Genomic DNA, 24,942 nt, shown 5'->3' with positions numbered 1-24,942 from the left:
TGGAGAAGTCCCCCTGATCTTCAGGCGAGGGTCTGGGGGCAACTGTGGCTGACAAATAACTGACAGCACATCCGGGAAAGGATCCCCTGGGCATTCCCACAGCACAGGTCCAGACTTGCAGCCTCCCCAGAGGGGAGTGACCACTCTAGAAGGGCGAAAGGACCCACCCATTTTGGCCATCCCAGCTTGATTTGTTCCACAACGTTTGCAGAAAGTCTGCCCCCAGGTGGGGCTGATGTCTGGTTTTGTGCTTCTGTTCTCACGCCTGCACCCTTGGGTGCTGTGGCCCTTCAGTGAGACCCAAGGCCACCTCTCGGCTCATCCTGCTGACTGGGAGCTCACCTCACCCGAATTTCACTTGGTGGGCAAGCAGTGCCCCCAGCTGGCCAAAGGCAGAACGACACCTTTGCCCCACAGAAGTGGAAACTGGGCAGCTCATAGGCCTTGCAGAGAGAGAAGCTCCGGAAGCAGAAAACCTTAATGGGGATGAGCTAAGATGATTCAGACCCACTTGGGACCATCTAATCCGGCTTCCCGCTTCCCACGGTGGTCACTCCGATGCCTGCAAAAGCCCAGAAGCAGGGCAAAAATCTCCTGTGGCAAAGGCCTCTGGGAACTGGCATTCAGGGATAGACTGCGTCTGCGCCTGGAGGTTTGTCGTGAGCTAAGAGCCATCGGCAGCTTTCTTCCTCTTCCTCCATGGAGATGCCCCCCCCCCGGCCATCGTTACAAGAGAGAAACACAGGGGTCTCCTTTCTCCAATTAGCAGGTCCCACTCCGTCAGTCTTCGCAATGGCGGTAGCTTTCCTTTCCTGTCCTGAATCCTTTCGGCCCCCCTCTTCTGTTTCACTCCCGGCCCCACACTTTCCTTTTCAGATGTGGGGACCAGACCAGGACACCTTCGAGAAGGTCCTGGGCTCTGTGTCTGGACTGCTGCCTCTCAGAGGAGGGGGCCTATTTGCCTATCTGCTCCTTGCAGGGAATTGCAGGGGGAACTTGGAATCCTCCAAAATACCCCGAGGCTCAAAGATCAAGGGAGAGAAAGCTCCATGGTGTGTTGGGGGGGGGAGGGCTAAGGGGCTTCTTGTGGCCACCTGGGGACGGGATGAGATTGCCAAGGGGAACCTGTAGGGACAGATGGGCAGCCGGAGACAGACCACTCAAGGGGGTAAAAGGAAATATTTGCATGTCTGGGAGAGGGGCAAGGAAAAGGCTGCTACTCGAGAGTAAGGTCCTTGGGGAGTCCAGGGAAGGTGGATGAGTTTTAATATTTTGCTCTTTGGCTTTGATATTTGAAGCCACGGGAGGGAGAGGAGAAAGACGTCTTTTGCCTCTCTCCGGCTGAGATGGAAGAGCAAGCCTGGCTCACAGTAGCAGCATCTCCCTTGAGCATGTTATAAGAATTTAAGGTCTCAAACACATAAACTAAATGTTCATAAATGTACAAGGCAAACTCGTACATAAGTATATAAACCACGTGTCTGAAATAGTACAGGAGAACAATCCTGAAGCCATTTTGACTCTCCCAAATGGACCTCAAATATTTCTCTGCAAGGAGGAAGGAAATGGGGGAAGCTTTCCTATGGTCTTTGGACTGTAGGGGGCTGCTTACACCTCCCTTTTCGGATACAGCCTGGCAAGTATCTGTTCAGCTGAGCACACTCTCAATATGAGTAAGAGATTCACGAACTAAGGATCTACCTTCTCCAAGGAATGGCCAGACTACCCAGAAAAGGCAATCAGATAATAAGGCCTTCTCAGGTATCCTGGCAGACAGGAGAGAAGCAACACTCTCAAATTTCTGCTGGGGACAGCCTCCTTCTGTGATGTATGGATGATGTTTTGGAGGGTGGTCTTGAGCAGGTGGCGCTGTGGGTTAAACCACAGAGCCTAGGACTTGCCGATCAGAAGGTCGGCAGTTCAAATCCCTGCGACAGGGTGAGCTCCTGTTGTTTGGTCCCTGCTCCTGCCAACCTAGCAGTTCGAAAGCACCCCCGGGTGCAAGTAGATAAATAGGTACTGCTCCGGCGGGAAGGTAAACGGCGTTTCCGTGCGCTGCTCTGGTTCGCCTGAAGTGGCTTAGTCCTGCTGGCCACATGACCCGGAAGCTGTACGCCGGCTCCCTCAGCCTGTAAAGCGAGATGAGTGCTGCAACCCCAGAGTCGGCCACGGCTGGACCTAACGGTCAGGGGTCCCTTTACCTTAACCTTGACCTACAGGGGAGGCAATTTCAAAAATCTATATAGAGGCTTGCACACCAATGTTCTGGGTTCCTCCTCCCTCCTACGTGTGGGGAGTGAAAGACCCTGTTGCAACACTTTAATAAAGATCAGGCTTACTAGTTGCTTTGCTTCTCAATATTTTTCCCTACCAATAGGGAACCCACTTTAGGACACTATATGGGCTCTGGAATACCCCATGATGGGAAAAGGAGCAGGTTTTTCTTATAACAATTGCAAGAGGGGATCTTTCCTATTCAGCATGCAATTCTTGCAATCAACGTCCCTAAGCTCAGAGTCTCTGAGGGATCAGATCCGGGCAAAGGGTCTCCTGCAGCAGGGAAAGTGTGTTAAGTCCCGCTTCCCACATTCCTGGGGGTTGGACTGAGGACCTTCAAGGGTCCCTCCCAATTCCACAGCTCCATCATTATCTGATTCTGCACCCTTCTCTGGGGGGAAGAGCAGGAGCTGTGAGCCAGACGAAGCCCCAGCTGCCCTAGGGAGAAGGAGAAGCAGGCGCCCCCAGGACCCACCCGAAGCAAAGACCACGCCGACCGGGTCCCAGGGCTGCTGTTGCGTTTATTCCAGGGTGGCTCCCTTGCGGCCCAGCTGAGGGGCTGGGGGCTCAGCCGGGGGGCCAGCCCATCTGACGCCCGCCCAGCACGTGGAGGTGGAGGTGGTAGACGGACTGGGCCCCCTGCTTCCCATCGTTGATCACTGAAAGAGAAGAAAGGGTGGAAGAATGATTGGCAGGGGGCTCTGATGCTGCAGGGAGAGCGCAGGGGAGAAGGGCCCCGGGGCCCCAAGGCAAGGGCCCCAGCCCAGGAGGAGGGAGAGGGCCCCACAATCTGGCTCCAGAGGGGCAACTTGGGGGGCAGGATAGCCAGGCCCTCTCTCTGCGCCTGGTCTACCTCGCAGGGCTGCTGTGCAGAGAGGGCAGCATGCAGTGGCCGCCCAGGTGAAAGGAGGAGGGCGGCTGGCGCTCCCAGAGAGGGTTGTTCCAGGGGGATGGTGCCCCCCTCAAGAGGCATGCGGGATTCAGAGGGGCACAGTGCCCCTTCCCGGACTCCAAGGGGGCTCAGGCATCTTGGGGTCACGGGAGGACAATGTCCCAGAGGGATACACACAGGATTCCTGCCAGCCTCCAGGGTGGACCAAACCCCCTCTCTAGCCCAGGGCAGAGGGGCAGGATTTCGCGGGGTGGGGGGCAGGGGGTTGGTGTTCTGGGCTGCTACTCACCCACCCGGTAGCCGTCCTCCAGGCCCTCGGCCTTCGCCGTCTGGCTGGCCACCAGCAGCAGGTGGCCCAGGAGCTGGGGACAGGGGAGGGGAAGGGGTCAAGGGGTGGCTCTGAGACCCACAGGGCCAGGCGGGGACCCCCACCCAGCCCCTGTGTTGCAGGCAGATTCTTATTATTATTATTTATTGATTTTTATTTTATATATCTCTATCTATCTACCTATCTATCTAGTGGTACCTCCGGATGCGAACGGGATCCATTCTGGAGCCCCATTCACATCCTGAATGGAATGTAAGATGCAACGGCATGTCTGTGCGTGTGTGTGTGTGTCGCGTTTTGCCGCTTCTGCGCATGCACATGATGTCATTTTGACCGTCTGCGCATGCCCAAGCTGCGAAACCTGGAAGTAACGCGCTCCATTACTTCTGGGTTGCTGCGGAGCGCAACCCGAAAGTGCCCAACCTGAAGCACATTCAACCCAGGTATGACTGTATATATCTCTATATATCTACAGTACAGTGGTACCTTGCATTAAGAACTTAATTCGTTCCGGAGGTCTGTTCTTAACCTGAAAATGTTCTTAACCCGAGGAACCACTTTAGCTAATGGGGCCTCCTGCTGCCGCCACATGATTTCTGTTCTCATCCTGAAGTAAAGTTCTTAACCCGAGGTACTATTTCTGGATTAGCGGAGTCTGTAACCTGAAGTGTATGTAACCTGAGGTACCACCGTATATACCTTGTTGGTTTTAAAAGAAAAAAACATAGCACAACAAAGAAAAACACATCAAATATGTAGTATTCAACCAAAAGTAATCCTAACTTTCCTTTAACTGCACACTAAGATTCATCTCTCCTAAATACTCTTATCGTTTTGGCTCTGTAAACTATCTCCTAATTCATGCAGAACGTTTTTGCCTGGCGCCTACAGGTGTGTAATGAAGGCACCAGGCCAGCTTCCCTGGGGAGAGCATTCCACAGACGGTGAGCCTCAAATAAAGTCCTCAAATAAGGGACAAAAGGGCTTTGGGAGCATTGGAGCATTGATAATGTGCCCTTGGCAGGGCCAGAGTTAGGTTTGTTGAATATATGCTATATGGTAATTTATGGACTTAAAAGGTATCTAAAGCCATTTGCACATAACAAAATATGTACTTTATCAAAGTAATTGTTGAACTGAAACACAACTAAGAAGTATATTAATAGTGAAATATAGAAATGAGCAAACCAGTGCTGTTTTAGGGAGCAGGCTAGCAGGCGGGGCCCATGACTTATATCATAGGAGCCTACACTACACAAAACACGGTTGCTGGATGTAGGTTTTATTTTATTTGTTTTTTATCTTATATTTTGGAAATGGACATCCAGTTTCTTCCCCTTTAAATTTTTTTGGGGGCCCCAAGAGAATGGGGCCCTAAGCTATAGCTTGTTTAGCCTATATGTAAATCCAGCACTGACCCTTGGCGCCCGTGACGTTTGGCAGGAGCATTAGGAAATAAATTACAAAGGCAGGTCCCTGCCCCAAGGAAATTACATGTGAACTTTCCACAAATGGGAAAGAAAGGGCACAAGTGAGAGAAAAAGCACCTCGCCCGGGATGCTTTTTACCGCTCCCTCTGGAATATGGCCATAATAGAGACTTTGAGATTCTAATGAGGACTAGAATCCCCAGGCTCCTTTTAGATGACCTGGAATTCCTCCTTAATGAAACTATCATTTCCAAGACAGCTGCCCTCTCACTTCTATGCCATGGTTGAGGGTTTCTGGTCCCCCCCAATCTCTGAGCGCCAGTTCCCTATTGATCCTCTTCCCCCTTTGAGCAGGGCTGGCCCACCCCCACCCCCCTTGGGGCAGAACCGGGGTGCCCTCAGTCTTGCCCTCGCTCACCTGGGCATCGCTCTCTGCCACGCGGCTGATGCGGGGGATGGGGCGCCGGGGGATCACCAGGAAGTGCACCGGAGCCTGGGGGGCCACGTCTCGGAAGGCCACGCACTGCGGAGAAGGGAGGGGCAGAGTCAGGAGCCCTGTGGGGGGGAGGGAGGGGGTCCCACGACTCTCAAGCACCCGGTGCCAGGCCTCTTTTGCCTGACCCCAGAGGGGCAGAGAAAGGTGCCCTGACATTAATGTATTTTAAAACTTTTGTTGGAAGCTACCCAGAGTGGCTGGGGAAATCCAGCCAGATGGGCTGGGTATAAATATATTATTAGTATTATTAGTATAAGTATTAGTATAATAATTTATTATTTATATCCCACCCATCTGGCTGGGTGCTAATTAGTATTTGTATTTGTATTAGTGTTTTTTTGAATGTTCAGAGTGCGAAGCTGGGCAATTTGGGGAAAAAATGGTTCTACCAAACTGCTGGACTATGCCAAAATGGCAAAAGTGACTGGGAGACTCAAGATTCAAGAAGATAAAGACTTTTTAAAAGAATGGGCAAAAATTCATAACTTATTTAGGAGACCATTGTAAACAAATAAAAACATGAGCTGCACTTTAAAAATAACTTGTAAAAAGGTATATACTAGAAACTTTACAAGTCTTCTTAAGCCATTCCTGCTGGTGTTGTTAATTGCTTGCAATTGTCTTTCAAATGTTGTATGAATTTACTCCACTTTTTTGGAACATTTTTACATATTTATTAAAAAGTATGACAATTGATATGGACGAAATGTAAACAGGAAAAAGTACAAATGCTTTGATATATAAAAGAATGAAGGTAACCATGAGGAGGGAGGGAGGTTGACAGCTCATTTGAGCAAATATGAACTTGAAAAAATAAAAACGTATTTAATTAATGCAAAATGGAAATTTAATAAATATTATATTAAAAATAAAATAATAAAATAACTTGTAAAGAAACGAAAGACATGGATAATTTAGAGAGATAAAAACTGCAGAGAACGTACTGATATGTAGTCTTAGAAAATGTATTTTAAGGACCCACGCAGGGGACGGGGGGGAGTCATGAGATTCAGAGAATCTCATATGTGGATATGGTAAAAAAAAAAAAATCCTTTTCATTATTTTAAATTGGTTCTTGTAAAAACCAATAAAAAATATTTCAAAGAGAGAGAGAGAGAGAGAGAGAGAGAGAGAGAGAGAGAGAGAGAGAGAGAGGAAAAAACGGTTCTGGCACACCAGGCTGGCACAATCCCAGCTCCTGCCCCCCCCAGTACCCACCTGGTCGTCCTTGTAGATGATGTTTGCAGGGATGGAGCCGTCCAGGATCTTGCTGAAGATGGTGGGGCCGGACCCCTCGGCCGCTCGCTGGGCCTTCTCCACCTCCCCGTCGGGGGGCCCTTGGGTGGCCACAAACGCCCTTGGCTGCAGGCAGACAGGGAAGGATCAGCCGCCATGGGCAAAGGCCTTGCCAGTCTCTGGAGGGTGGGCAGCGCCAAGCCTTCCTGCTAAGGGCTATGGAGGCTGGAGGGGGGACCCCTCTGAGCCCCTCCCAACCTGGTGGAGGGGGAGCCCCCCACATTCTCAGTCTAGCCTCCCCCCCCCACCACCATTCTGCACAGCACAGGATGGATCAAAATGATTTTTTTTTTAAAAAACGGATTTTTAAAATTTAAATTGGATTTTTAAAATAAAATGCTTTTGGAGGAAAAATATTTCCAAAGATTTTCTATTTAAATTACATTATAGTCCAAAGGCTATTCATCAGGAAATAAGGATTTGTTTTAAGTTTTTCGTGTGTGCTAAGACTCAGTCTAAGGTTGTTGTTGTGTTTTTTTTAAAAAAAATGGTTTAATCACAACAGTTAACAAACATGGATACATATGCTATAATGTTATTGTTTTAGTTAAATAAATTGTTATTAAGGGAATTATTATTTTTCTCCTTCCGATAAAGTACAGCAGGAAAGCTGTTCAAATCTAAACAGTTAACTTATTAAACCTCACAATAATTTCATAATTCTCTGTCTTTGTATTTCTAATAGTACGACCAAAACGGTAATTTTGGATATAACTGTAAAAACTACTCTGAAATTTTATTATTTCAAAAAGGAAACCTTCATCTGGTTGTAAATATTAAGATTATACCAGCAATAAGGAGTCTTTCTGTAAAAAAATGATGGAAATCAAGTCTTACCGACTAGTGATTTAAATCGTGATTTAAACCGATTTGATTTCAATCATACCCATTCTGCCACAGAAGCTTTGTTGCCTTTTCTGAACCTTTTCCAGCTCTAAGAAGTCCTTTGGGGGGGGACACACCTGCTTTGCATGCAGAAGGCCCTGGGCTCACTCCCTGAAGTCCGTCTTTCCAGATAGGGGCTGGGTGAGACCCCCTGCCAGAACCCCGCAGCCCAAACTGCTTTTCCACGTGGGGCAGCGGTGGCCTAGTGGTTAGAGCGCCGGACCAGGGTGTAAATCCCCACAGGGCGACTTTTTTTGGGGGGGGCAGGTGCTTCCTTTCAGCCTAGCCCATCTTGCAGCATAGCTGTCAACTTTTCCCTTTTCTTGTGAGGAGTCCTATTCGGAGTAAGGGAATTTCCCTTAAAAAAAGGGGGAAGAATGTAAGTTTTTTTTTATGCAACAACAGCAGCAAGAATATTATTGGCACAAAAATGGAAGCAAGAAGAATCACTGACAAAAGAAGAATGGAGGATGAAATTAATGGACTATGCAGAGCTAGATAAACTAACAGGAAGGATTCGAAATCTGCAGGACCAGAAATTCACAGAAGACTGGAGTAAATTTACAGACTATTTGAAAAGTAACTGGGATGATCAGACCACCTTTGTAGGTTTGCAAGAAATTTTGTGAGGAGAATTATTGGAAGTATTGCAAAAATGGATAAAGGGGAGTTAAGATAATTAAAGGCAATATGAACTTAAGAAATGCATAAGAAGTGGTGAAAACGGTGGATCATCAGAGGTGTTGATGGAAGTCCAAAAAAAGACTGTATACGTGATGAAATCTTGTGGTTTGTACTATAATTTATATATTAAATTTAATAAAAATTATTAAAATAAAAAAGGAAAAGGTGACAGATCTGCCTGGCAGGGTTGTTGTGCGGACGAGAGGGCCGGGCTGGGAGCGAGCCCACCTCGCGGGACTGTTGTGAGGATGAACTGGGCAGGAGGAAGAGGAAGAGGAAGAGGAAGAGGAAGAGGAAGAGGAAGAGGAAGAGGACCACCCAGGTCGCCTTGCACTCCTTGCAGGAGAGAGACGCAACAAATGAGCCTCGCGCGCCCCCGCTTCCCCGTGCGCGCCCCTCCCGTCCTCCGCTGGAGGCGCTGCAGCCGCCCAGGTCTCCCTCGGGGGGGGGGCGGGGCGGAGAGAGAGAGAGAGAGACGCTTCCCGCTGAGAGTGAAAGGCAGACCACCCACGTCGCCCCCCAAGTGAGGAAGGTCTCTCTCCCGCCCCCCGGGTCTGGAGCAGCGGGGACCCCGGGCGCCGGGACGGGGCGACCTTCGTGCCCCCTCCGCCCGAGAGCCAAGACCCAGGGGGCGCGGAGGCGAGAGCCCCGACGGGGCGGGAGAAGGACCCAGGCGTCCGGCGCCCCCCTACCTGCTGCAGCCGCCCGAGCAGCCCTCGTCGGAGCGCCCCCCGCGCCAGCGCCGCCGCCGCCATGCCCGCTCTGCTGCCGCCCGAGCCCCGCCCCTCGGACGCCTGGGTCCTCCCGCCCCGTCCTTAACCCTTCGCTGGCCCGAGACCTCTGCAGGAGGCGCAGAGTTAACCTGCGGAACTCCCTGCACGGGAGGGAGTCAGGGCAGGGCCGGATTGAGGCCCTCAGCTCCTGAAGGTCAGGGGGCCCTTTCTATGTCCAGCTGTCCTTTGTCAACAACAAATTGTAGCTGTTTTTGGTGTTGAATAGATGCTAGATGGTCACTGATGGACCTAAAGCCATTTGCACATGCAGAATGGAGGCACCCTATATAGAGAAATGAGCAAAGCGGTGATATTTGAGGGAGCAGGCGGGGCCCATGACTTACATCCTAGGAGCCTGCACAACTCAAAACATGGTTGCTGTATGCAGGTTTTATTTGTTTTTTATCTTATATTTTGGAAATGTACATCCAGCTTTTTCCCCCTTGATTTTTTTTTTGGGGTGCCCAAGAGTGTGGGGCCCTAAGCTAGAGCTTGTTTGGCTTAGACGTCAATCTGGCACTGGAGGCAGTGAGGGCCTTGCATGGCTTTTCGTGGAGGAGCCGGCTCTCGAGGGCTGCGGCTCTGCTGCGTCAAATAACAACAACAACAACAACATATTTATACTTAGCAGTCATTTTCTCTCTCTCTTCTCTGTAAGATTTCAGAGTCAGTCTGCCTCAGTTGTGAGCAGCGTGTAATCTCAGTCAAACTGTTTGGAACCATGTTGTTTATGAAGAAGTTTATTTTCACTCAGTCAAGCTCTTATTCTTTAAAACTCTGCCTTATTAACTCTGCGCCTCAATACCCAACCCATCTGGCAGGGTTTCCCCAGCCACTCCGGGAGGCTCCCAACACAATATTATTATTATTCATAATAAAGCAATAAAATATCAAACACTAAAAACTTCCCGTTTCTGTCATAGGCAGAAATGCTTGCAAATTCCATTTGCTGAAAACCTCTGGAGGGGAGAAGGTTGTTCCTGTGCTGGGATCCTCCTTGCAGGGCTCCCCCCTTGGGGCAACCGGTTGTCCTGATCCGGCAAGCAGGCTCTTCCTACCTTAAGGAAACTCCAGCTCCAGAAGCAGTCTACCTGTAGATGAGGGCCACTGGGAAGGAGGGGGAAGGTGGGTCCCCTTGGGCCTGATCCGGCAGCTCTCTTTATGCACCATCATTACATGGCCCAAGCCACGGGGAGGGGGGGTTGGTGGAGAGGAAATGAAGGTGGAAGCTGCCCCCCCAAAACCCCCAGCCCTGGAAAGACCTGCTTTGAAGGGGGTGTCAAATCCTGCATCCCTTCGCAGCACTCTGGGGCCCCCTAAGTGGACCAGCCCTCCCCCCCCCCGGGCCCCATAACTGAAAGGGGCAGAGCCAGCAGCCCATGGAAGCAGAGAGCTGTACAGTTGGAAGGGGCCCTGAGGGTCATCTAGTCCAACCCCCCGGAGGAAAGGCTGGAAAGGGCAGAGGAATTGTTTATAATAATGAAAAATAATAAAATTTTATTTATATCCCGCCCTCCCCAGCCGAAGCCGGGCTCAGAGCGGCTAACAGTAAAATGATACAACATTCTAAAATCATTTCAGTATAAAATCGGTTGTATGCAACTAGGGCAGCAAGGACTTGGTTGGCCCCAAAATGGAGGCAGGAGGGGAGTTGACCAGCTCATCTGAGCAAAAAATAATGTGAAAAATAAGGATATATTTACATATTATAAAATGGAAACTCAATAAAATATTATATACCTTATATACTCAAGTATAACCAACTTTTCCAGCACATTTTTAATGCTGAAAAAGCCCCCCCTTGGCTTATACTCGAGGGAGGGTCCTTTTGGGCTGCTCCTTCCTCTGCCGCTGCCGCCAGCCTCTGGTGTGGTGAACCGGCTTATACTTGAGCCAATAAGTTTCCCCCGTTTTTTGTGGTAAAATTAGGTGCCTCGGCATATATGTGGGTCGGCTTATACTTGAGTATATACGGTATATGAAAAAGGAAAGGGCAGAGGAGGCAGGTTGGGATGGGGAGACAGGAGGACCCTGCTGTGTGTGTGGCGGAAGGCCCCCCCCCAACCCCGGGGTGAGACCCCCGTGAGGAGGTGGGGAGCCACGGTCAGGTTTGTGTGTGTTGCCACTGTGCAGTTGCTTGGAGTCACAAGACTCTGTGTTGCATTCCAGAGATTCCAGGCTGTTGGAAGTCTCATGGAAGACGAGAGACAGATGTGATGTTACTGTTTCCCGTTCCTTTGCTGTTCAGTTGGTTCTCTGCTTTCACAGAGAGAGCATGTATATTTCTTTTCTGTCTGCATAGTTAGGAATAAATCTCTTTGCAATGTAGCTCATATTGTCTCGGCTCCTTCCCTGCCTGCTGGATACTCTGCCTAATGGGGGAACGTGCTTGGAGCCTCATCAAAGGCTCAGGTCGTTAATCATTGTCGGAGGAGATTCCAAAGGACTCACGAGGCCCAGCTGGGCAGAAAGTCAGCTTTATTCCATTGACCAGGAGGAGCGGGGCTCAGAAGCCCATGCGGGGTCTCTTGCGGGGCCCCTGGGAGCCCTGGGAGGAGGGGAGGGGGCGCTGGCTCCCGCGGCTGGAGGCCTGGCTGGCTGGCAGCTCGGCCGGGGGCTCGTCGGGCTCGTCAAAGATGGCCAGGTAGTTGCGGAGGGTCAGGCGGCGCTCCTTGGGGATTCCGCGGGTGGAGAGGGTCTGGGACGAGAGCAGCTGCGAGGACGAGGGGGAGCCCTGGGAAGCGTCACGGGGGCCTTGGGAGTCGGGCGGGGGGCCCTGGGAAGCAGTTGGGGAGCAGGGAACGGAGACGCGAGACTCGGGCGCCAGGCAGGGGGCTTTCACGGTGGCAGAGGCCAGAGAGTAGAGGCTTTCTGAGTCGGTGGGGGCCTCGCTGGGGGTTTGGCTGCTGGCTGCCCACCAGGAGGAGTCGCTGGCGTCTGACTGGTAGCTGGTGGTGGAGGTGAAGCTCCCCGAGAGGCTGGGGGTTCCCCGTGCCCTCTTGCGCCTCCGCCGCTGCTCCCTCAGCGCCCGCTGCTTCTGCGCCTTGGTGGCGCCCAGCTTCTCCTGCCACCAGTCGGCCCAGCCGCCAGCCCAGGAGGCGGCCAGGCGCTGGCCCAGCTCCCCCGGGGGGCCCTCCTGCTCCAGCCCGGGGGGCGAGGGGGCCCTGCCAGCCGGCTCCCGGGGACACACGGCCCGCTTCTCCCGCATGGCCTGGTGCAGGCGCTGCCGGGCCTCCCCGTAGGAGGGGGCCTGATCCCCGGCCGGCTCCCGCAGCTCCCGGCGAGCGAAGAGGCGGCTCTGGCTAAGGACGGCCGGCAGCCGCGCCCGGCCCTGGGCTGCCTCGGGGAGCCGCTTCCAGGCCTTCCGGAAGGCCCTGATCCAGCGCTGGTAAGCGGAGGGGGCGGCCACAGGGGGGGCAAGGGGTGCTGCGGGCGCGGCAGGCAGTGGAGGGGAGCCTTCGCAGGATCTGGCTGCTTCGTCAGGGCCTCGGGGGGCATCCGCCTCTTCCTCCTCCTGCGGGGCTTCGGGGGCCGGCTGTGGCCCCTCAGAGGCTCCTCCTTCCTCCTCGTCCTCCTCTTGGTGGAGCAAGGGCTGGTAGAAGAGATCGCCGGCCTCAGAGAGCTGGAAGACCAGCAGGGTCTGACTCTGGCCCTGCTGACCAAGGGCGGCTGCGATGCCTGGGGGTGGAAGAGAACCGTCAGTGGGGGGCCGCACTTGGTGGAGGAAAGAGGGCACGGCCAGAGAGTCCGGCCCCTCATTTTGAGGGGTCAGGAGAGCCCAGAAGTCACATATTCAGTCACCAGATTTTGCGCTGCCGTGATAGATATCCAACAAAGAATGGTCTATGCTACAATTGAATCCTAAACTGAAGGCCCATATTGTTGGATCCGCACTTCTGAAGCCCACCCCATACAGCTGTGTTGATCTTTTGATTTTTCTTATAAATTTGTACTCTCCCATTATCTAGGCTTAATTAAGTTTTCTATGTATATGTTTAGAAAACTTAATTAAACATAGAAGACAGGAGTGCCTGGCGTGCTCTGGTCCACGGGGTCACAAAGCGTCAAACACGACTAAACGACTCAACAACAACAATGTATATGTTTAAATCTACGTTTGGTTGTTGCTCCCTTTTCTTTCATGATTATTCGCTTAGATTCATACCATTATGCTATTTATTTATATGTATTAATTATGCGGGTCTATGACTGTCATAAAGCAATAAAGTAAAAGTAAAGTAAAAGGGGTCAGGGCTGTGGAACATCTTCTTTTACAAAAGAAGAAGAAGAAGAGTTTGGATTTGATATCCTGCCTTTCACTCCCCTTCAGGAGTCTCAAAGCGGCTCCCATTCTCCTTTCCCTTCCTCCCCCACAAGAAACACTCTGTGAGGTGAGTGGGGCTGAGAGACTTCAGAGAAGTGGGACTGGCCCAAGGTCACCCAGCAGCTGCAGGTGGAGGAGCGGAGATGCGAACCTGGTTCATCAGATTACGAGACTACCACTCTTAAGCACTGCACTACACAAATACATCTGTCCACACCACTCACAGAGTCACATAATCTTAAGACTTGGAAGGGTCCCCCGGGGTCATCTAGTCCAGCCCCCGGCAATGCAGGGATCTCAACCAAATCACCCCGGGCATATGGGCATCAAGCTCTGCTTAAAGACCTCCAGGGAAGGAGAGTCCAGCATCCTTGGTGGGAGACGAACATTGTAAGCAATAAACAACCCTAGCAGGGCTGTAAGAAGACTTGTAATGTTCATGATATGTACCCTTTTCCTATTAAAATCAGAGAACAGAAGGAATAAGGTGAAAGGGAAAACTAATAAATGCTAGGATATAAAGATATAAATTGGGAAACCATGAAGCGGGAGAGAGGGAAGTCGATGCTAAGATGAGCATGTCAAAAGTAGGTTTAAATGGAAAAAAATAGAAAAGCAATAAAAATATTTTTTAAAAAACAAACAAACAGCTCCTATATTTCAAGAGCTAAATTACACTAGTCCAACATTTCAAAGCTGAATGGGAGATTGCTAATTAAAAGTACAGTTGTACCTCGGGTTAAGTACTTAATTCATTCCGGAAGTCCGTTCTTAACCTGAAACTGTTCTTAACCTGAAGCACTTGGAGATCTGTTCTCATCCTGAAGGAAAGTTCTTAACCCAAGGTACTATTTCTGGGTTAGCGGAGTCTGGAACCTGAAGTGTATGTAACCCGAGGTACCACTGTAATTCCCTGAGCTGTACAGTGGTTTTCAGTTGCCCTAAGCCCGGGAAACTTTTGACCCTGGTGGGGCCACCTCTCTCTTCTTGCTTGTGGACGCTCTGAAAAGAATTCTCATCGGCTAATGAGACAGGATTTCCCCTTGCAAAAGCCATGCTGGTTCTGCTTCAAGCAAGGCTTGTTCTTCAACATACTTGCTAATTCTCTCTTCAGCAATGCCTCCCACCATTTTCCTGGACATGGTCCCCTCAATGAAGTCCGCTCCTTTCGGTCGGATTTTGAAGGGACTGGTCTGCACAGCTGCCCTTGCTCACCACTTGGGGGAGGGCGTGTGTCTAAGCTGCTTCCAGATCTGGCTCAAGCCCCCCCCCCTTACGTACCTGCAGTGGGCAGGGCGAGACGCTGGCGCAGAGCCTCCTGCCGGATGGGCACTTGCGCAGGGAAGTGGGGCAGGCTTTCGAGGATGGAAGGGACCTTCCGTGGGGGGCCCCAGAGCTGGCAAGGGGTGTCGGCGCCACCTGCGGAAAGAGGTGGGTCAGTCAGCCAGCCCACAACCGCATCTCCCAGCGCAGCCAACCCATCGTGACCCCCAAGGATTCATACCACCAGAAAAGCCCTGGAGCAGCAAGATCACGCCAAAGGGGTGGGGTCACCCAATCTTGCATCACTGAAGTTGGGGGGCACCAGCAGACCTTGCCAGAGGGGGCTTTATAGTTTCAATGCTGCATGGTGTCCTACTTAGGAGTGCAAGAGCATATCGTATTTTTTGCTCCATAAGACGCACCTATTTTTTTTAGAGAGGGAATGCAAGAAAAAATATATTCTTTAAAGGGAGCACTGAGCAGAGCCTGAATGCATCCCAGGCTCTGCTCAGCGCTCCCTTTCAGGAGCCGCGCGTAGCGTGTGTGTGGCTCTTGGGGGCTTTTCCCTGAGGAGGGAGAAGGGACTGATGGGCTGCCCTTCTCCCTCCTGGGGAAAAGCCCCCAAGCACCGCACACACACTCCGCGTGGCTCTTTAAAGGGAGCATGGCTCTTGGGGGCTTTTCCGGGAGGTGGGGGAAGGGACTGAGGGGCTAAGCCAGAAGCTAGAACAGTGAGAGGGAGTGTTGCGCAGAAATCCCTCTCGCTGTTCTGGCTTCTGGAATAGCTGCACAGCCTGCATTCACGCCATAAGACGCACACACATTTCCCCTTACTTTTTAGGAGGGAAAAAGTGTGTCTTATAGAGCAAAAAATACGGTAACGTCCTGGTTGCTGGATCAACTGGGATCTAGAAGCATTGCTGACCACAGGAGCATCGCCAGGACACCCTGGCCAGGAGCCGACTCCCCCCGCCCCAAATGTTGTCTCCTCTTTTAAAGCCATCGCCGTCCTTCTGCTTCTTTCAACAGCCCACTTCCTGGCAGGAGAGGCTTTTGCGCATCTCTGTTGTGCTTGCTGCCACAAGCCCAAGGTCTCTGGTCAGCCACCACCCGCTCAGACCCCAGTAAGTGCATATGCCAATTGTGGGGCATTCTGGTCCACTCCCTGCACCCCCAGTCCCTGCCTCGCCCCCCACCTGTGTACTGCAGCAGCAAGATTTCTTGGTCGTGGTGGGAGCCGAGGAGGAGCTTGTGGCTGCGCTGCGGAGCGAGGGCCGGGCTGAGGAGGCCGTAGATGGGCGGCCGCTGCATCATGTGCTCCCAGCTGAGGGCGGGCACCAGGGGGAAGCGTTCGTCCAGCACGTAGACCGAGAACTGCGGAAGGAGAGAGCAACACTCACAGCACACAGACTCCTCAAACTGGAGAGCTGGGAGGGACGCCAAGGGTTTGAGGCTGAATCCTAACAAGACAGAAGTACTGTTTCTGGGGGACAGGAGGCGGGTGGGTGTGGAGGATTCCCTGGTCCTGAATGGAGCAACTGTGCCCCTGAAGGACCAGGTGCGCAGCCTGGGAGTCATTTCGGACTCACAGCTGTCCATGGAGGCTCAGGTCAATTCTGTGTCCAGGGCAGCTGTCTGCCAGCTCCACCTGGTACGTGGGATGAGACCCTCCCTGCCCGCAGACTGTCTCACCAGAGTGGTGCATGCTCTGGTTATCTCTCTCTTGGACTACTGTCATGCGCTCTACGTGGGGCAACCTTTGAAGGTGACCCGGAAACTGCAACTAATCCAGAATGCGGCAGCTAGACTGGTGACTGGAAGCGGCCGCCATGACCATGTAACACCGGTCCTGAAAGACCTACATTGGCTCCCAGTACGTTTCCAAGCACAATTCAAAGTGTTGGTGTTGACCTTGAAAGCCCTAAATGGCCTCAAAGGCCCAGTAGACCTGAAGGAGCATCTCCACCCCCATCGTTCTGCCCAGACACTGAGGTCCAGCTCCGAGGGACTTCTGGCGGTTCCCTCACAGCAAGAAGTGAGAATACAGGGAACCAGGCAGAGGGCCTTCTTGGTAGTGGCGCCCGCCCCGTGGAACGCCCTCCCACCAGATGTCAAAGAGAAAATCAACCACCAGACTTTTAGAAGACACCTGAAGGCAGCCCTGTTTAGGGAAGCTTTTAACGTTTGATGCATTACTGTATTTAATATTTTGTTGGAAGCTGCCCAGAGTGGCTGGAGAAACCCAGCCAGATGGGCAAGGTATAAATAATAAATTATTATTACAGTATTTTTGTTGTAGTATTGTTGTTGTTATTATTATTATTATTATTATTATTATTATTATTATTATTATTATCCTTCCAATAAAGTACAGCAAAAAAGTTGTCCAAATATAATGTTAACTTATTAATCCTCACAATAAATTTCATAATTATCGATCTATGTATTTCTAATAGTACAACCAAATCAGTAATATTTGATCTAACTGTAAAAAGTACTCTGAAATTTTATTATTCCAAAAATGAAACCTTCTTCTAACCCTAACCCCCCCTCCAGCTTGGGAAGTCTCAAGAGGACCCGTCTCTGGAGGATGAGGAAAGCCCTGGCACTCACCTGCGTGGCAACGAGGTGCTGGTAGGGCTCAGCCTGGCCCAGGTACTTGGAGAGGACCACGCGCTCCCCCCGCTGGCAGTCGGCCTCGCCCCCCACCTTGAAGAGCTCCACGCGATGTTGAGAGGACACCTGGGGGAACCAAGAGGAGCAGCCTGAGCCCCGGAGAGCAGGGTCCCTTGGCGCCACCCCTGGAGGCTCCTCTCGTCCCCTGAACCTGCCTTGGGTGGGGCAGCAGCAGGAAGTGCGGAGCCCCCTTGCAGCATCTCCTCCCCCCGCCTCCCCCCCGGAGTCTCACCCTCTGGTCAATCCCCACCAGGCCGGTACGGTCGGCAAAGCTGAGCACCCGCGGGTGGGCAGTAAACTCGCTCCATCGCCAAGGGGAAGGGTCCCGGAAGAAGAGGGTCTCGCTGTCCTGGTGCAGCCGCTGGAGCCTGGCAAGAAGGAGAGGGCATGTCGGACTGGCGCTTGGCTCAGCTCTTCTAGCGGGGGCAGAGTATGGCTCACCTGCACTCCATGCCAGCCTCAGGGTGCCAGGCCAACACAGCTCTGGGGGATATTCAGAGCCTGCTGGAACCGGCCAGTCCAGCATCCTGTTCTCAGAGGGGCCAGCTAGATGTTTGTGAGAAACCCACCAACAGGATCCTCTTTTAAAGCCATCCCGGCTGGTGGCCATCTCTGCCTCCTGTGGCAGGGAGATCCACAGTCTAACGATGGGCTGCATGAATCCCGAATTTTATTGCTCTATAAGACGCAACTTTCCCCTCCTAAAAAGTAAGGGGAAATGTGTGTGCATCTTATGGAGCGAATGCAGGCTGTGCGGCTAAGCCAAAAGCCAGAACAGCGAGAGGGAGAACTGCGCAGCACTCCCTCTCACTGTTCTAACTTCTGGCTTAGCCCCTCTGTCCCTTCCCCCACCTCCCAGAAAAGCCCCCAAGAGCCGTGCTCCCTTTAAAAAGCCGCACGGAGCGTGTGTGTGGCTCTTGGGGGCTTTTCCCTGAGGAGGAAGAAGAGCAGCCCATCAGTGACGGGCTGCCGTTCTCCCTCCTCGGGGAAAAGCCTGCAAGCGCCGCACACACGCTCCGCGTGGCTCTTTAAAGCAAGCACTGAGCAGAGCCTGGGATGCATACAGGCTCTGCTCAGCGCTCCTTTTAAAGAATATTTTTTTCTTGCGTTCCCCCTCTAAAAACTAGGTGCATCTTATGGTCAGGTGCGTCTTATGGCGTGAAAAATACGGTAGCTTCCTTTTATCCCTCCTGAATCTTCCAGGAAGGGGGCAGGAGAAGGGGCTGGCTTCTGGGACTGGGCCCAGGGTGCCTGCTGGCACGGGCCTCACCCCGTTGCATTGGGGGAAGGTCTCCCTTTCGAACGCCTCTGAGTCTGCAGATCAGAAGGGCACAACTGCATGCCCCGGGGCATCTCACTACATAGCCTGAAGCCCCAAATACTCAAACCTGAAGCCCCAAATATGAAGGTTGAGTCGCTGACGACTCCAACACTTGACTCTCTTTCACTGGAGGTTTTTCAGCAGGGGTCAAATGGCCAGCTGCCAGGACTTCTTTAGCTGAGATTCCTGCGTTGTGTGTGGGGGGGGGGGCTGGACTAGATGACCCCTGGGGAACCTTCCAACTCCACAATTTTTTTAAAAAACAGCCCTTTGTTTATTGGGAGAGAAAGTCACCCAAGGAATTTCAACATTTTCTGTTTTGCCTGTTTCGAGGGGGCAGAAATCGGAAGAAAGCTTTTCCAAAGTAACTTCTCATTCCCTTTCCTTTCCTCACTCCAAAATGTAATCTTCAGGGGCTTTTGAACTCTGCCCCCCTCCCCTCTAGAGACAGGGCCAAGCATGTCTTCTCCCCCCCCATCCATCTTCATCTGCATACAAGACAAGGGGGACCCTTATTACCCCCCCCCCCAAGTGCTCACCCTGTCTCCACATTCCAGACATAGAGGGCTCCGCTGTGGGTGCAGAAGGAGAGCTCGCCAGGCAGGTGGGGGCTGCAAGGGGGACAGGAGAGGCATCATGCGCAGCAGGGGAAGCAGAGACCCCTGCCCCCTCCCCAGACTTAGCTCCAGCCCCAGGCCTGCCCCACTGCAGCCTCTCAAGCCCCGTTCCATCTTCAAGTAGCAAGATTTACACCCCACTAGACTTGCTTGCACTAGTCATGCTGGCCACATGACCCGGAAGCTGTACGCCGGCTCCCTTGGCCAGTAAAGCGAGATGAGCACCGCAACCCCAGAGTCAGCCACAACTGGACCTAATGGTCAGGGGTCCCTTTACGTCTACTTATGTATGCATGCTCAAGTAGGAAATAGTTTCTTTGCAGTTACAAGGATTTCTCTGATCTGACTTTGTATCTACATGGTAGGTTTTTTTGGAATGCTCAGAGGACATCTGATTGGTTCTTACAAGTGCTGTGCTAAAAGTTCTTTTGTTAATAAAGGGGCCTGCGCCAGGGTGTGACGGATTATTATTCTCACTGCCTCCCAGAGCCTTGCTGGCCAAGCCTCGTGTGTATTTTATTAATCAGGGTCCAATCCTTCCTTGCCTTTGGAATGCAACAAGAAGGGCCAGAGAGTCGAGGAGGCTGAACCCAAACATGACTTTGCCTCCACATCACAAGGGCAGGTTTTTTAAAAAATTAAAAGGTGGGCCAAGCCCCCGTTGCTTCCCTCTTACCTGACTGCGATGGAGGAGCAAGGGGTCTCTGTGCCAACCACCTGGAGCAGGACGGGGGCTCCTCCCGGCTTCATCTTCCATGCGCCGCAGTGGTAACCTGAGCGCACCCCAACAAAGTCTGCGCATGGGGGTGCAGAGCAGAGAGACCAGGCTTAGCACCCTCGGAATAATACTGGGGGAGAAAGGGCAGCAATTTCTGGCGGACGCCTCACTCACCAATGCCATCCACCTGGGCGGCTGCCACCTGCTGGACCCGGCCGTTGAGCTCAAACTGGGCAGGGCGGCCGCGGGTTCGAGGCCTCAGGGAGCCACTGGCGGTGGGCTTCAGAGCCACGTCTTGGAAGCCTGATGAAGGAGCAGCTAAGGAAGGGGTACGGGGGGGGGGTCTCAAGGGAGAGGAAGGAGAGGTCTGGCAGGGGGAGGGACACGACAAACAGTGGGGATAGACCACCCAGAAAACCCACATGCAAGATCCACAGAAGAGTATAGGGTCAGGTTCAAGGTGCTGGTCTTGACCTTTAAAGCCCTTTGTGGCTTAGGGCCCTGGTATCAACGGGACAGCCTCTCCTGGTCTGCCCCGCGGAGGACCTTAAGGTTCATGAATAACCATAGTTTAGAGGTCCCGGGCCCTAAGGAAGTCAGACTATCCTCCACCAGGGTCTTCTCAGTGATGGCTCCGACCTGGTGGAATGCTCTGTCCCAGGAGACTAGGGCCCTTCAGGATTTTACCTCCTTCCGTGGGGCCTGTAAGACAGAGCTATTCTGCCTGGCCTTTAATTTGAATTCAGCCTGATCTTTTATTTCCCTTCTCTTCCCTCCCCCTCCCCTTTTATGAAGATCACCCGCTCTGAGACCCCACAGCTGATTCTCCCCTGGCATCCTCGCTGGCCCAAGTAGGACCAATTCAGCCAGCTAGCCCTGGGGATTATCTAATTGATTTTTGAATTTTATTGTTATTCATGTCTTTATACCATATTTTATGCTGCTTTTATAATTAAGTGTTTTAAATTTGTTGTTAGCTGCCCTGAGCCCGGTTTTTGAACTGGGAAGGGCGGGGTATAAATAAAAGTTTATTATTATTTATTATTATTATAAGAAAGGTCAGAGCCCCAGAGCTCTCCCTCGCCAGCCAGCTGCAACCAAGCGCCTCTTGCCCACGGAAAAGGATACAGAGCTGGTTCATGGCCTCCCCAGAAGGGTACACCAGGCAGCCCCTGGAGGACGGCCCCCCACTGCCCTCTCTGGGCAGCCAGGCCAAGGCCCCCCCGGTTGGGGTCTCGTCGAAGGAAAGGCGCCTCCACTGCTCCGCCAGGTCCTCGTGCAGCCAGTCGGCCATCAGCTCCAGGGGCAGCTCAAAGAGCCAGTCCCGGCACAGGCGCATGATGCTCTTGCCCCCAAAGAAGCTGCAGCTGTGGATAGGAATTTTGAGGTCTTAGATATATGTGAAATGTTCATAAGTGTGCCAACCGAGCACATACATAGGTCAGCACAGGAAGACTGACCTGGAACCATTTTTGATTCCCAAACTGTCCCAAACTGACCAAATGCTTTCTCTGCAAGGTCAAAGGAAAGTGGAAAAGCCTTCCCATTGTCTTTTCCTTCACAAATCCTGTCTTAAGGACACATTTAAGATATGAATAGGGTGTGAGCCTGTGACCTGGCTCAGGAACTAAGTATGAATCATTACAAAAGACTGGCCAGGCTACCCAGGGGATCCAATCAAGTAACCTGCCAGACAGGAGATAAACAAGGACAGGAGAAAAACAAGACTCAAATTTCTGTTTTAGACCGCCTTTTCTGTGATGCATGTATGATGTTTCTGGGGGTGGTCTTGATCTAAAAAGTTAAAGGTAAAGGGACCCCTGATCATTGGGTCCAGTCATGGATGACTCTGGGGTTGCGGCGCTCATCTCGCTTTACTGGCCGAGGGAGCCAGCGTACAGCTTCCGGGTCATGTGGCCAGCAGGACTAAGCCGCTTCTGGCGAAACAGAGCAGCACATGGAAATGCTGTTTACCTTCCCGCCGGAGTGGTACCTATTTATCTACTTGCACTTTGACATGCTTTCGAACTGCTAGGTTGGCAGGAGCAGGGACCCAGGAACGGGAGCTCACCCCGTCGCGGGGATTCGAACCGCCAACCTTCTGATCGGCAAGCCCTAGGCTCTGTGGTTTAACCCAGAGTGCCAGCCCCAAGACCCGTCTGCCCCGCTTTTGCCCCCCACCCTGACCAAGGCGAGTCACTCACCTCACGGCATCAGGGGCATCGATGTGCTTCAGCAGGTGGCTCACCCGGCAGACGTTGCGCCGCTTTTTCCTCTGCAGGGGATGGAAGCAGCCAAGAGGGTCAGCTGAAGCCCCAAGAAAGAGTCTCACTCTCCCCCCCCCCCTCAGGCTGGCCTACCTGGCAGGGCTGTGGGGAGAGTTTGAGGATGCACAGCAGAACTTGCCACTGCTCCTCCTGACGGAGGAGAAGAGAGGGGCAGCCAGGAGGGAACCGAAGAGAACGGGAAACCAAGCATGCCTCAAGTCACGACGGCACTGCAGTCTAGTGGTTAGAGTGTCAGACTGAGAGACCAGGGTTCGAATCCCCCATTTGGACATGAAGCTAAGGAACCTTAGGCCAGTCAGCGCCTCTGGGCCCAGGCCAACCCAGCTCACTGGGTTATTGTTGGGGGGATTAAAAGAGGAGGGGGAGATCCATAATGATAATAATGATAATAATAATTTATTTATATCCCGCCCTCCCCAGCCGAAGCTGGGCTCAGAATGGCTAACAACAGTAAAATAATACAGCATCTAAAATCAATTCATTCTAAAATCAGTTCAAATCAAATTAATGGCAACTCTTGGGCTAGAGTTCTGTGGGGATTACCATGTCTTAAAAGGTGGGCTATCAATGAAACAAACAAACAAACTCCCCGCCTGAAGGAGGCTCCTCCCTCCACCAGCATCCCTTTGCTCTGCCCCACACCAGAGGGGCAGGACCCAACTCTCTGAGCAGCGACAAGGGAGGGTCACTCACCTGGACTGGCACATCTCCCAGGTGGAAGTTGTCCTGGAGGAGCTGCCCCATGGTGCCAAAGGCCACATCAGGATAGTCCACAAAGAAGGCGCCCAGCTGCAGGAGCAGAGAGGGGACAGGCTGGGCCTTTGCCCGGGGTCTCACCCCCCACAGATGCCCTCCAACACCCCCCTCCAGTGGCCCCCTCTTGACTACCTGATCTGGGAAGCCCAGGGCAGCCTGAGCGCCAGAGTTGGTGGCTTCCGAGGAGCGCAGCATCAGGCCCTGCAAAAGGATGTCTTGGGGAGTCACGGGGGGCACCCTGCAGCCTGGGAGAGAAGGAGAGTCTGTCTGCCACTGGCACAGCAGGCGCCTCTTGGGCACAGGCTGAGCCCCTGCCTTTGGTCCCCAGTGTCTCCAGGCAGAGGCTTCCATCTGACACCCCAGAAGGCAAACGGCCAGTTCACAGGAGCCTGCCAAAGGAAGCAGCCGCCAGCAGGGCATGGCTAAACTGTGGAACTCCCTCCCACCGGAGGCAGGGATGGCCACATCCTGGAGGGCTTGAGAAGAGTACTGGATAAATTCCAGGAGGAGGAGGAGGAGAGGCTCTTGGCGGCCCCAATGGCTCTGCTCTCCCTCCAGAGGCAGCAAAGCCCAGCGGAGGGGCGAGTTGTGCCTGTCTTCTGCCCCCTGGTTCCCCTGGGCATCAGCTTGGCCCCTGGGAGAAGAGGGTCCCGGAACAGGACGGCCGCTCTGGCCTGATCCAGCCGCCAGGGTCTTCCGATGCTCTCTCTTCGGGAGCCTCCAGGCCGAGAGGCAGTCTATCTCAGCTCTTTGCCCACGGGGCCACCAGGATGCTGGACCAGACGGGGGGGGGGGCGGTGGCCTCACCCGGCGGGCTCTTCTGACCTGGGCGCCGACTCCGAGGGGCCGGGGCTTGCCCGGAAATGAGCTGCGTGGTCTGTTCACCTGCCCCCCCCCTATGATTCAGGCCGGCGCCCCGACGGGCTCCCGCATCTCCCGCCCGAGGGGCGCTCACCGGCCGCGGGCGGCGTCAGGGGCAGCGGGGCGGCTGCGCTGGGCGTCCATCTCTCCCCGACGGCCCTCGGGAGGCGGCGGGGGACGAAGCGCGGCGGGTCCTGCGGGGCAAAGAGAAGGGGGGGCGTTGGTGGCGAGGGGGGGGGTCCCCGCTGCCCGCCCCTCCGCCTCGGTCCCGGCCCCTCCCCCTCACCTGCCCGGGCGCCGCGGGGTCGGGCAGCACCTGCCCGTGGCAGCCCCACCCGGCCACCAGCGGGCTGGCCCGGGAGGCGCTGCGCCGGCGGCTGGGCGGCCCCGCCTGGAAGTAGCCCGGGAAGAGGGCGCGCGGGAAGGCCGACGCCGCCATCGGGGATCGAACTCGCGGCGCCGGGGGAGGCGGAGGGAGCCGAAGAGCCGAGCGCGCTCGCAGAGCACGGGGCGCGCCAGGCGGAAGGGGCGGCCACGGAGGCGGGGCCGAGAGGGGCCGGGCGGGAGGGCCGCCGGCTCCCCCTAGCGGCCGGAGGGCGCCGCCGGGATATTTCATATAGATGCGTTGCAAATCTCATTCTGCTTGTGCAAACGCCCATTAGCAACCCGTTCATTAGTTGCGTGAGGATTCCTTAGAGAGGGAGAAAGGCAAATCTGGAAATGCAGGCGGGGGAATCCCCAAGTTTTGCTGACCCCCAAGTTTTGCTGGGCCCATTTCACAGCAATGTCCAGCGCTATTTTTCTAGAAGAAGAGGCGCCGAAACTCACCTTCCTCATTCTCTTGGAATGGCAGGGGGGGCAGAACTGAGTCCCCACAAGTTCCAGCTGAAACAGCCCGGTGCCCAAGGCATGCCCCGTGCAAAGAGCAGGGCCATCGCCCTCCGCCCTGCCAGGAAGGGGGCAGCGGGCACAGAGCCACGTGGGCTCCCTTGGCAGCTGGGACTCATTTCTGCCCTTCTCTCGTCCAGCCCAGACATCTCTGGCCACAAGCAATGTGC

General features: G+C 53.4%; 2 protein-coding genes across 3 annotated transcripts; both read right to left on the bottom strand.

Annotated features, from left to right (window-relative positions):
- Positions 1–2,778: 2,778 nt before the first annotated feature.
- Positions 2,779–9,091, bottom strand: HINT2 (histidine triad nucleotide binding protein 2). Its single transcript, XM_081930071.1, has 5 exons — positions 8,980–9,091; positions 6,641–6,784; positions 5,345–5,449; positions 3,459–3,531; positions 2,779–2,936 (listed from the first exon to the last, which is right to left on the bottom strand). The coding sequence occupies exons 1-5, from the start codon at positions 9,040–9,042 to the stop codon at positions 2,845–2,847; spliced, it is 477 nt and encodes a 158-aa protein (XP_081786197.1). The 5' UTR covers positions 9,043–9,091; the 3' UTR covers positions 2,779–2,844.
- A 2,423-nt stretch (positions 9,092–11,514) lies between these two features.
- Positions 11,515–24,334, bottom strand: TAF1C (TATA-box binding protein associated factor, RNA polymerase I subunit C). Of its 2 annotated transcripts, XM_081929466.1 has the most exons (14): positions 24,171–24,334; positions 23,979–24,078; positions 23,156–23,268; positions 22,961–23,056; positions 22,184–22,254; positions 21,108–21,346; positions 20,154–20,282; positions 19,938–20,055; positions 19,184–19,255; positions 17,556–17,691; positions 17,261–17,389; positions 15,844–16,021; positions 14,666–14,803; positions 11,515–12,738 (listed from the first exon to the last, which is right to left on the bottom strand). In XM_081929466.1, exons 1-14 carry the CDS (start codon positions 24,321–24,323, stop codon positions 11,567–11,569), a joined length of 2,844 nt encoding a protein of 947 aa, XP_081785592.1. In that variant the 5' UTR covers positions 24,324–24,334; the 3' UTR covers positions 11,515–11,566. The 2 variants fall into 2 exon arrangements, with proteins under 2 accessions (XP_081785592.1, XP_081785593.1); XM_081929467.1 differs by lacking the exon at positions 19,184–19,255.
- Between the last annotated feature and the right edge of the window lie 608 nt (positions 24,335–24,942).

Source organism: Podarcis melisellensis, assembly GCF_964234715.1.
Source record: "Podarcis melisellensis genome assembly, chromosome: 11".
Lineage (NCBI taxonomy): Eukaryota > Metazoa > Chordata > Lepidosauria > Squamata > Lacertidae > Podarcis > Podarcis melisellensis.
The sequence above is the reverse complement of the archived record's forward strand: the minus strand, read 5'-3'. Positions and strand labels throughout refer to the sequence as shown.

Excerpts from the sequence above, each read along its gene's own strand:
- HINT2 (XM_081930071.1), bottom strand. The coding sequence starts at position 9,042 with ATGGCGGCGGCGGCGCTGGCGCGGGGGGCGCTCCGACGAGGGCTGCTC. Across the intron at positions 3,532-5,344 it reads TGGCAGAGAGCGATGCCCAG|CTCCTGGGCCACCTGCTGCT; the intron begins GTGAGCGAGGGC and ends CCCTGTCCCCAG. Across the intron at positions 2,937-3,458 it reads GGAGGACGGCTACCGGGTGG|TGATCAACGATGGGAAGCAG; the intron begins GTGAGTAGCAGC and ends CTTCTCTTTCAG.
- TAF1C (XM_081929466.1), bottom strand. The coding sequence starts at position 24,323 with ATGGCGGCGTCGGCCTTCCCGCGCGCCCTCTTCCCGGGCTACTTCCAG. Across the intron at positions 24,079-24,170 it reads ACCCCGCGGCGCCCGGGCAG|GACCCGCCGCGCTTCGTCCC; the intron begins GTGAGGGGGAGG and ends TTTGCCCCGCAG. Across the intron at positions 22,255-22,960 it reads TGGGAGATGTGCCAGTCCAG|AGGAAAAAGCGGCGCAACGT; the intron begins GTGAGTGACCCT and ends CATCCCCTGCAG.